The sequence below is a fragment of the Lottia gigantea genome (assembly GCF_000327385.1).
Source record: "Lottia gigantea unplaced genomic scaffold LOTGIsca_70, whole genome shotgun sequence".
Taxonomy (NCBI): Eukaryota; Metazoa; Mollusca; class Gastropoda; family Lottiidae; genus Lottia; species Lottia gigantea.
The window spans coordinates 1,123,074-1,135,499 of record NW_008710371.1 but is presented as its reverse complement, the minus strand read 5'-3'; the positions used below and the strand labels follow the sequence as shown (position 1 = coordinate 1,135,499).

Genomic DNA, 12,426 nt, shown 5'->3' with positions numbered 1-12,426 from the left:
CAGACGTCTGTGGTTCCTGCAATTCCACTAAAGGTAAGTGTTTGATAACATCACTAAAAGCGAAGGACCTTATGGGATAAAGGATATTTAGTGGAATTACAGGAACCATAGACGTCTGATTGAAAATTAGAATGGTGTAAATTGATGCTATCAGTGTCCCTGATACACATACAAAATTTAGGAAACTTCTTTACAATCCCTTTTAGTAAAAAGGTCAATTTAATCCAGATGAAAAGAGACTATACAATTACCAATAATAATGAATAAATAAACTTAAATAATGAAGCCATATATACAAATGTTAGTCTTTGTACACTGCACCATAATGTGCTAATAAAATATATCGTAATTCATTGACATCGATAAATTGTAATTCATGGACCAAATCAAATACAAATTTGTATAAACTTTCATCCATTGGACATATATAAAATTAACGTCTAAACGTATCTATATGCAAATATTAATTAATTATTTATTTTTAATAGAACGTATATAGACTAGAGTAATAAGTAATTTCTGATGCAGAAAATATATTCATTGATTGAAAGCGTAAAACGTTGAATTTTGAGATATATCACCAGAGGATATATTTTATTCGTGGAAACGTTAGGACAGAGAAATCAAATTTTGGACTATTCTAAACATTGCCTTCTTAAAAGGGATTGTAAAGAGGTTTTCTAAATATTTTATGTGTATCAGGGACACTGATAACATCAATTTACATCATTCTAATTTTCAATCAGACGTCTGTGGTTCCTGCAATTCTACTAAAACTAAGTGTTTGATGATGATAATGAAGACTGATCTGACAATATTTAAGGATGAAGAATACTAAACTCTGGTGTTGTTATGTGGTTATGTTATTTTTGATATATTCTATTATTTGGTATACCATACCATTTATCATGGAATCGACTGGTCGAAATCCTTTGACCAAAACGCCCGTCAAGCCACATGTAGCTGATGAAAATGAGCAGTCGGTGGTACCAAGCCAATGTGAACAGAATGTGGTGCCGGACCAAAGTGAACAGAATGTGGTGCCAACCCAAAATGAACAGAATGTGGTGCCAAACCAAATTGAACAGAAGGTAGTGCCAAACCAAAATGAACAGAATGTGGTGCTAACCCAAAATGAACAGAATGTGATGCCAACCCAAAATGAACAGAATGTGGTGCCAACCCAAAATGAACAGAATGTGGTGCTAACCCAAAATGAACAGAATGTGGTATCAACCCAAAATGAACAGAATGTGGTGCCAAACCAAAATGAACAGAATGTGGTACAAAACCAAAATGAACAGAATGTTGTACCAAACAAAAATGAACAGAATGTGGTGCCAAACCAAAATGAACAGATTGTGGTTCCAAACCAAAATGAACAGATTGTGGTTCCAAACCAAAATGAACAGAAGGTAGTGCCAAGCCAAAATAAACAGGATATGGTGCTAAACCAAAATGAACAGAATGTGGTGCCAAACCAAAATGAACAGAATGTCTTATCAAACCAAGATGAACAGAATGTGGTGCCAAGTCGAAATGAACAGAAGGTAGTGCCAAGCCAAAATGAACAGAATGTGGTACTAAACCAAAATGAACAGAATGTGGTACCGAACCAAAATGAACAGAATGTGGTACCGAACCAAAATGAACCGAACGTGGTACCGAACCACACGAAAATAAGGGAGAAATATTTGGTATATTTGTGCGATGAGAAGGGAGGATGTGGCGGCTGGGGTGACAGGCAAAGAGGGATAGTGTCTTTGTTTTTGTTGTCTTTGGTGTGGAAACGGACATTCAAAATTTTGATAACTTCTCCGTGTGATATCAAACCCTATTATAAACCTAACCAAAAATACAATTGGGCATTCACCAAGGATGAATTGAAAGGATTGAAAACCAAATCAAAGGCAACCTTTGATTTCATGTCGAATTGCACTGCATTGAGAACACTAAACATGAACGATTCCGAAATGGCTGAAGTGTTATACGTTAAAAGCAATTGTTTTTTCTATTCAAATATAGCAAACGAATTTGCTAAATTCTTACCTGAATATTTGAAAGACAAAAAACGTCAAGAAATATTTCGGGAATCGTGGAACAGATTAATGATGCCCAAAAGACGACTTTTAAATCAAGTTTTGAAAATACGATCCACGGGAAAAATAAATCGAGACGCTAAAAAATCCGGGAAAGAGTTAGTATGCGTACATGTGCGAATTGGTCGTAGTGAATATCTACCTGATGGATATTTCGGAATGCCCCTAACTGCCGTCTCCAAAGTGTGGGATTTCATCGACGCCAATTTTCATAGAAAATCCAGGATATTTGTGGCCACGGATGACCTTAACGTCAGAAAAAGTGCCATATCTAAATATAGCTCTAGGTATATCGGAAGTTACGCCTCTACCGCACACCCAGGAAAAATGCTATCAAATTTACCACTAGCTTGTAGGTCTCAAGAATCGGCTTTCGTAGATCAGTTGATGTTAACGACTTGTGATGTTCTGATTTTTTACAGACGTAGCGGTTTCAGTCTTCACGCATCGTATTTGAAAACGGAGTGGAGAGATATGTACGCCATCATGGACTACACCAAAAATAGTGTTTCTCTGAAGAAAGTCAATTATTAAAGGGACCATTCTTGAATATTTGTAAATGTATATGGCATAATCTCAAGAAAAGACGAGTCGTCATTTAAACTTTCTAACGTGGATAATTCTAGACACACATGGATTTGAAGACTCAAATTTTGACAGTGAGCTGCGAACACTATTGCTGATTGGCTGAGCTTCTGAGACTAAGGTACGATTGGTCAAACGGATGGCGAACGTGTTCCTTTAAAACTTTTTCCATAGTTGCCATTGTCTAAAAGTCGCTGCGGAACCCAAATGAACGTTATATACTGCAAAGGGTACAAAACAAAAACAATTAAGTAGAAAAGGTCAATTTAATCCAGATGAAAAGAGACTATACAATTACCAATAATAATGAATAAATAAACTTAAATAATGAAGCCATATATACAAATGTTAGTCTTTGTACACTGCACCATAATATGCTAATAAAATAAATTGTAATTCATTGATATTGACAAATTGTAATTCATGGTAAAATACAAATTTGTAAACTAATACAATTCCAAGGTCATGATCGAATACAAATTTGTAAAATAATACAATTCCATGGTCATGATCAAATACAAATTTGTAAAATAATACAATTCCATGGTCATGATCGAATACAAATTTGTAAAATAATTCAATTCCAAGGTCATGATCAAATACAAATTTGTAAAATAATACAATTCCATGGTCATGATCAAATACAAATTTGTAAAATAATTCAATTCCATGGGCATGATCAAATACAAATTTGTAAAATAATGCAATTCCAAGGTCATGATCAAATACAAATTTGTAAAATAATGCAATTCTAAGGTCATGATCAAATACAAATTTGTAAAATAATACAATTCCAAGGTCATGATCAAATACAAATTTGTAAAAATAGTTTTCGTTGTTAAAACATTTGAAAAAATAAGTAAAGAGGGGTAACAAAGTTCATTGGGGAAACAAAAGCTTAAAAAATTGGTGAAAAACGTTAAAAAAGATAACCTGTTGATCCAAATTTTTTCTAAATTGGAAAAAAAAATTAGCCAAATAATTAAAGGGATTGTAAAAAGGTTTTCTAAATTTTTGATATGTATCAGGGACACTGATAGCATCAATTTACACCATTCTAATTTTCAATCAGACGTCTGTGGTTCCTGCAATTCCACTAAAACTAAATGTTTGATGACGTCATTAATCGCGAAGGCCTTAAGTCATATGATTGGCTGATAAATGGTTTAGATCGACCAATCAAATGCCAATAAATCTAGAGTTAAACCAATCAGATGACTCTAATTATTTGAGCTGTGAGTATTCATAAAAGGGGCAAGTTTAAAGTTTACAATATACAAAAGTTAGAATTACAAAAATATACAAAAATACAAAACAAAATACAATACATAGACTATAGTCCGTATCAGAATACATAGCACAACCTTAAAGTGTTTGTCATAAATATAAAAAAGACTATAACAAGTAAATAACAATATAAAGGCTTTGCTGAAATAACATTTTTGAGCTTTAATATTGTGGTTTCGCATTTTTTGTTATACATTGCGGTTATAAGACACACCTAAAGCGATGCTTGAATATCATTTGGTGTGTTTTTGTCTATAATTCTACATTGCGGTAACTAGTTACACCCAAAATAGTGCATGGATAACAATTGGTGTAGTTTTCTGTCTATAATTCTACATTGCGGTAACTAGTCACACCCGAAATAGTGCACGAATAACAATTGGTGTGGTTTCTGTCGATGAGTTTGTATTGCGGTGATAAGTCACACCCTTACCGCGTTTCTTGGTGAAAATTCAGTAATAGTTGTTTCTGTTTATTTCTTTACTTTACAGTCTTAATACACACCCAAAAGTTTTTTTTCTGTGGTTTTTGTCCATTTTGATAAATCGTGTTTATTAGACACACCATCCTTTGCACTAGTTCCCGAACACATTTTTTGAGACACACCATAACGTACAAGGAATGTTGGCGAACGTTCGATTCTAATGTCATGAAGGTAGGACACACAGGGGACTTCAAGCAGTATATTTAGCTTAGTGGAACACGTTTCGAACACAACCTTTTGAATGGCACATACGTTTTTCCTTAAAGATCTCCTAAATGCATTTTGTCCGTCCGATAAGTCGGTCGCTGACGTTTACGTACACGACATCTCATCTGATTTGTCCAAGCAATCCGACACTCCGTCACACCATTGCGCGTTCGCTATACAAAACCCGCTCCGACACGCCCTAGTTCCGTTGTCACATCCAGGCAAGTTTTGTGCAGACGGAACAACTGCCGTGGACGTTGGAGTCTTTACAGTGGTTGCTTCTTGTGTCTTGGTCGTAGTGACTGAAATGAAACGGATAATGATTATCATATTTTATATATTGTTTGTGGACTCTACAAAATCTATGCCCATTGCTTTTCCATTACAGCAACTAAACACCATACTCCATTGCCCCTTCGGATAACTGACTTGCCCCTCCCTCCTCCGAAGTCGTGTAAATAGGACGTAAAACTCCATTCATTTCATTTTATTTCCGAAGTCTAGTAACTCACCTTGAGCTCTGTGACAGCTTCCGTGGATTAACCTGACGTCATCAATGGCTACGTCTGCTTGTGTCTGATTCCCGCGCTGTGCCACAAACAGAAGTGAGATGCTCGAAGATGGTGGTAACTCTAAGCATGTCTTTCGCCAAGCTTTCCTCGTCGTCGCTATCTCCACTAACATATCGTAGCTCTGTCCAAGATCTCGATCTTTTACAGTGAGCACTAGCGTTCCGGTTTCTTTGGCAAAGTCCGCAAACATGCTGTAGATGTGGTAGTAGAACTCCAGAGACTTCCCAGTCGAGTTGAAGCTTGTCGTCTCCAGTATGGTTTTGTCGGAATATCTCCCGTCAGATCCATCAGCATACAGATAATATCCTGTAAAATAGGAAATCATTTTAGCCCAATTCCAAAGAAAAAACAGATATGCTTATCCAAGCCCCAAGTCAGAAGCATAAGATCAATATGTACCCATCAAATCCAAGTGCTGATGATGGAAGTCGGCCTGACACAGCCAAATGAGAATCACCACTGTGTAACTAGATTTGGTTCCCCAGAGAGTTCATATACCAGATCCTTTGGATTAAAGGTCCTCGTCGGGGCAGCTGGTTCCAAAGTTCCAAACTTTGGACTCACTACTCTGACCAAAGAAAATGAACTCATCGAACAGGGGAGTTGAAGATTTAAATGATTCTCTCACCTGAACTGTTTTTATAGGAGTGGTCATTATTTGGTCCAGTGCCAGCCGTGTTGGTCCCTCCAGAGTTTCGTTTCCATCGATAATCTCCATCCTGCATCTTATAGCCACACAGGAACGGGTGCTCAAAATCACAAGGAACCGTCCGTAAAGGGTCTGCAATAGAAGCAAATGATCTTCAGTACTATGTACCACTTTAGTAGGTTATTGCACTGTTCGTTAAAGTGTATCAAATCTTATGATGTCATAGAGTGGTTAAGATCTTGAGAGTGTGATGGCCTTGAATAAGTCATCTTTCCTTATTATTCCAGTCGACCCAGTTGTAGATGGTTAAGGATAACTTCGGAGAGACCTTTGCCAAGAGGTTTGGTCAAGAGCCAGCTGGTAGAAAGAACCGAAGAACCGAAGAAGCACACCCATTAGATCATTTCTATCAAGTATGCGAATACAATGCGCACCACTTCTTAGCCTAGAGTATCGAACTTACCACACATTTCGCCCTCGTCAGCTCCATCAAGACAATCTTGGACTCGGTTACATGTCCTGTCGATTGAGATACACGGTCCGCCCGGACACTTGTATTCTTTATCCGTGCATTCTGGAATAGGAAGACACAAGGTTGTAGGTTTTATGGTATAAGGTAACCATAGCTCTTTACCAATAGTTACACACTGAGCATCATTAAAGATTCTGATGCGTCTTCAGTATGGGAAGATAATGTCTACGGACCCCCATTCATTTAGATGAACCTCTGATTGCCTGACTTGTTGGTGCAAGTGAAAAATACTTACGGCATTCAGCTTCGTCAGAACCACCAGCACAGTCCATCTTTCTGTTGCAGAATTTACCCAGTGGTAGACAGAAGTTCTCATTGGGACAGGATCGGTAACCTTCCTTGCACACTAAAATGAAAAAATATAGTTACAGTTGAGAGCGGCTTATCGGAAAAGGGGTAAATGCCGATGTGCTGAGGAAATTGAACGCTGCCAAGCATCATCTAAGCATCAATTTTATTCTAAGAGGTGGTATTCCTATTAAAAACAGCAATCCACTTACCAAAGTTCGGGCACAGTCCTTCGGTGATGTTCATATCGTCTATAGCAATAAACGGTCTGAAGGTTCCATCGAATGTTCCACCATACATGGTGTAGGTCAGTAACAGGTCCTGCTGTGCTGGAAGCTGGAGCTGTGTCTTGCTCCATATGGAGGTGAATCGATCCTTAATTTCCCAAAGAACTACCTTCTTCGTTTCATTGGGCTGCTCGTAGTGAATCTGAAATATGGAACTCAAAATAATCTTCATGACTTATCTTGGCTGTTTTTTTTAGAACTGGTTACGTTATTCCATGGTGCCCGCTATAGGATTGTTCTTCAGTATCCGCAACAAAAGCTAAATCAGAAACTAGAATAAAGACTGACCTTTAAGGATCCAGTTGTATCGGAGAAGTAATAGAAGCTCAGACAATGAGCGGTTCCTCCCAACCGAAGATGTTGAGTCATCACCACGTCTTTGGATTCCAGCAGATTCCTTGTTTCCATGATCAACATGTTGCCTGAAAGGAGAAGGAATTTCATGAAAGGATCTTATCTGGACATGCCGAAGATGAAGCTCAATGGGTTTTTTTCCTACATTCCGAAGTCCAATCTTAGTAGGTCCATCTGGATTTACATTGTCAATGATACTTGAAGAACTACAAGCAAAATCCAAAGTCGTAAGCGTTACAAATTACCTGGAAAACTTCTCTCATTGCACACTGCATGGCGTTTGTTTGTCCAATAAGTAGAGCGTAAAACTTTATTTCTGTATTTCAATTTGTGTATTTACCCTGATGCATCGGAGTTTTGGACAAGCTGAGAATGTAAACAGGTGCTTACCAAGTGGACTAGCCGTTGAATGGTCCTGGAATCTGTCGGGTGTCTTGGACGAATTGACCACCTTCCACTCCGCTATTTCATTGTCTGTTGTGGACTGATCCAAACCACACAGATGAGGATTCTCAAAATCACAGAAGAAAGAAGGATCTGAAAGAATCAAATGAATACTCAATGTAGCTTACTCCGTCAGTTTTTCCCCAATTGCACACTGATTTACGAAGCAGAATTGGGTGAGTGCCCACATTCCGGCTTACAAGACCGTAAAGTAATGGTGACCGACGACGACCAAAGGTGTCTTTAGTTACATACTTTAAATCCACCAAGACCACCTAAACACCAGATGTTACTTTTGCGCTGGGGCCTTGGCTTATCCGCCAGACCAGTCGAATGGAAAAGAGTCTTACCAGCACAGTCTTTTTCGTCCTCACCGGAGTCACAATCCACCACCATATTACATTGGGAGGCTTTGGGTATACATTGCTTCTCGGCACCACTTCCACATTGGAACTGGTCGTCAGAGCAGGCTGCAATTGAAGTGAAACAAACAATGTCATTACACGATATGCATTAGCGGTTCCACACTAGCCACATTGGACGGAGCAGACGTTAAAGCCCCAAGATGGCCCCGACTTTCGATATCAGCTGTCAGCCAAACCATTACGTGTTCAAAAGTCTGGAGTCTACTACACATGTACCCTCCTCTTTAAAAGCGGAACCTACCCTTCCTACCGCAAGCAAAAGCAAAACCCCCACCCCAGCATCCTTGTCCAAGTGCACCTGATCATTTGGTTAGTTACGACTCAGGCTAGCATAAGTATGGTTGAATCTCTTACCCGCACTAGCACAAGGTGAATCCAGTAACTGAACATCGTCCATAACAATTCGTCCATCGTGGTTACTGACGAACACAACTTCAAACTCCCCCTGTTTCATCTGGATGTTGCCCGTAAACCATTTGTCTGGAAGAGTCTGGAAAGAAAGAATGGGAATAAGATTGGTGATTCTGTGGCCTTCCATTCCATTTTTTTTGAAAACAGAAGCAAACAATTTCACCTGTGTCCAAGGATGATGATGCGACATCAGTTTATCCAAAAATATTCTGATTTTCGAAAGATCAACTATGCCGCACCATCTGCTTGTTACAGCTTCTATTTTAATGTCCGCAAAATAAGTTTTGAATAATACTCCAAAAGATCTCAATACATCTTCAGTATCGGCATCAGACGCAACTTACCTCATCTTTACGTTTGAAGATTGGTTCCCAGGTGCTGGACCCATCAGGCATGTACTTATTGAACCAGACTTGTATCCCTCCTCGGATTTCGCCTCTCATGTGGTAGTAAAACCTCAGACACTGGTTGGAAGTGGCATTGAATCTCGGGGTCTTCATCAATAAACCTCTCTTACGGGCCACCATAAAATAACCTATGGACGACGAAAAATATTCTAAATATTGATATAATCTGTAGCAAGATGGATTGTCGTCTTCTTGGCGACGAGGTGCCTTGGGTTCGAATCCTTATGCCATGGCCAGTGCTTCCGAAAGTCGGCCTGGTGTCTATCAATTAAGGCGGTCTATCAATGACAGCCCTGATCCTTTGTAGAATTGACTGGTTTATGGATAGTTTGATATGGTCGATTTTGCTTTACAAGATGGATCGGATTCACCAAAATGTCGCCTTACCAGGATACGAGCCCACAGTGTGATCATACAGAGCGTAGTGGTTGAAGTAATCGGTAGCTGAGAGTCGGTCCCACACAATACCATATCCACATAGGAAAGGGTCGTCGAATGTACAGCTGACTGATACAGCTGAAAGAATAATAGAATTGAATTGAAGGATTGAAAACAGTAGACGCATCAGCGTCTTCTCTGAAGGACTACACTTTGGAACAGGACTGTATATAATGAAAAATCGTTTCAGGATCGAAAACAGTAAACGCTTTGGCATCTCTTTTTAAAGGACTACACTCTGGCAGTTTGGGACATTTCAGATTTGCGGTGTTGCTTCATCCAAAATGACTTTGCTTGTGGTGGAAATTGAGTTGTATGTCAACTCCAGATTGATCCGATGATGATGAAAAGAAAGGACTGCAAGCAGCACACGAGGCCATGGTATATTCTTCCAACCGAAAGATTAGAGGCTTTTTCCATGTCAACTCCTCCATCCTACATCACTGAAAAGTGGAGGCTGTGCCAAACAATTTCAAATGATATAGACGAACACTTACAGCAAGGGCGAAGTTCATCGGAGTTATCTCCACAGTCGTTCTCTCTGTTACACAGTTGTTGTTTATCATAGATGCATATACCGTTATCACAGGTAAATATACACTCTGAAATATATTGGAATAGATGTAAATAGGATGGAATAGATGTAAATAGGATAGAATAGGATGGAATAGATGTAAATAGGATAAATCCGGAGAAGTAACCAACAGCTCTATTCCGAGACCTGAGAAAGCATGGCTTCTTGAGAGCAATTGATGTTTGGTCCTGAATGACATAGTAGACCAACAAACCTGTGGCGTTTCTGGTAGCTTCGTGGGTATACCAGTCTCTTAGCTTACCTGTATGGTTCTGGATCCACGGGGTGAAGAACTTGGCATCCGAGAAGACCACTGGCCGTTCTGGTACGTTGCATCCTTTAGCCACATAACTTGAGATTCCAACCAGCTTCCAGTGCCTATCATTGGCCTGACACACCAAAGATCCTCCACTATCACCCTGAAATACAGATAGATGATATGAGTTTTACGTCCCACCAAGTCTAGCAGTGTAAATGTTACTTGAATGCACCAGACTGAACATTGCAAGGCATTAGAGGTTTGCCCTGTTTAACTCTTGGCTGCAGGACGGTCAGATATTACTCGGAGGTCTTTGTACACTGTCCCTAAAATTGCCATTGCTTCGTCCAAAAAGTTTTAAACTACTTACGCTGCAGGTGGAGATGAATCCGGAGTAGTAACCGGCACAGAGGAAGGTGTCACCGACAGCACCGTTCCAAGCTATTGATGAGTTACATTTCTGGGTATCCCATAGCGTCATCTTGGCTTCTTGTAACCGGTTGGAAAAGGTTGCTGAAAATAGAATACATTGAGAAGATTCCCGATTTGTTGATGACGTTTTTGCAAAAGCTCCTATAGAGGAACTGGAACCAGTTGGAGAAGGCGATAGAAGCATCGAAGTTGCTGAGTTTGCTGAAGCGTCTAAGGATAGAGGACCTAGGCTTGGCCGGTCAATTGCCTCTACTCCAAATGCCAGCTGCTGATGATAACAAAGAACAACGTCCAAAGTCAATACTTACTGTCCCACGCTTTCATGCCCCATCCGACAGCGTAGCAGAGATCGCTTCTGGTAAAGACTTCGTCCTGCTCCGGTAGGCAAATTGGTCGTATGCAGTCGGTGTAGTTGACGGATCGATCTAGCTGTATGATCGCTATGTCGTTCTTCTCGTGGAAGATGTGATTATGGAGAACCAAGCGCTTTATCTTTCGTTTCATCTGCATATTCTCTTTGGCGGACAGCTTAGTCGCTCCCAAGACGATGTCGATGAAGTCGAAGTTGTATTGATACGACCTGCAATGAATCAAAACAATTGGAACGTCATTGTCGATGAAGTCGAAAAAAAATTGGATTGGTATTTCAAGTGCAGAACTGAGACAGTTTTATGTCGTGTGCTTTTATTTGGATTAATGAAGACGGGCGCTATGCAGTGCGCAACGAGGGAAATTTGATTAAAACCGAATTTGATTCCGATCTTCACTTTGCACAGCATTTGATTTGAACCCTTGGTTTATTGCCTCATCCGAGAAACTAGAGTTTTGAGATGGAACTGTATCACAAGGGGGAATCCGAAGCAAGAAAATCTACCTATGCAGCAAAGGAACGACAGACATCCAAGCATCAGAACCAGTTGACGCTTTTCGCATTAGATCGGCTGATCGCGGAAGGCTGATGATAAACATACTTACTCAATGCAATGAGCCGCAGTCACCACAAAATTTGGACTGATCAGCGATCCACCACAGTAATGTTTCCCGACACGCTGAAGCGACACCTGCCACGGCCAGCTGCATGGTGGTGAGTCATTTCCGTTGACGATGAAGTTACTCAACTGAGTGCTGCGTTTTCCGCATTGTCGTTCTTCACATTGGACTTTTACGGCTGTGTTATTTTCACAATACGACCTAAACGATATATACAAAAGAAAATAAGATGGGTATCGTACGAAACGGGGTTTTACGCCCTTTTTCGGAAAATTAATAGGGCTAATACAGATACGCAATGCAATTGCGCAGTGTGCAATTTTGGACATTCTATTATCTTATTACTTGTGGATTTCCTCAGTTGACTAGTGATCACAGGAGTAAAAAGGACCGATTAGACGCTGTTGCCAAAGCAGATCTTCTGGTCCTGTGATCTGCTTCACTGGCGAACTGAACCTGGCCACCTATTCTCGAAACGATCTTAGCTCTAGGATGTCGTAGAATCAATGTTAGAAGTTAAGATCCTAAGATATCCTAGAAACAGTGTTTGAAGTTAAAATCGTAGCGCTAAGAGCGTTTCGAGAATACCCGGCCTGAATAGAAAATTGAGTCAGTCGAAGGGAAGCCTGATGGAACGGTGGCGGTTAAGTCTTGGATCTAAACCTACCTGACATAGGATCGTCCGATAACGGAGGTGTTGTT

The 12,426-nt window shown here is 39.9% G+C and overlaps 2 protein-coding genes across 2 annotated transcripts; both read right to left on the bottom strand.

Moving 5' to 3' along the window:
- Positions 1-948: 948 nt before the first annotated feature.
- On the bottom strand, positions 949-1,278 carry LOTGIDRAFT_130640 (hypothetical protein; the record flags this gene model as incomplete). The annotated part of the gene is made up of 1 exon (XM_009065790.1): positions 949-1,278. A coding segment is annotated over one exon (330 nt), but the record flags the coding sequence as incomplete, so codon positions are not given.
- A 9,028-nt stretch (positions 1,279-10,306) lies between these two features.
- LOTGIDRAFT_95390 (hypothetical protein) lies at positions 10,307-11,840 on the bottom strand (the record flags this gene model as incomplete). Its single annotated transcript, XM_009065789.1, has 4 exons — positions 10,307-10,462; positions 10,673-10,815; positions 11,043-11,314; positions 11,710-11,840. Coding segments are annotated over 4 exons (702 nt in total), but the record flags the coding sequence as incomplete, so codon positions are not given.
- Positions 11,841-12,426: the final 586 nt, after the last annotated feature.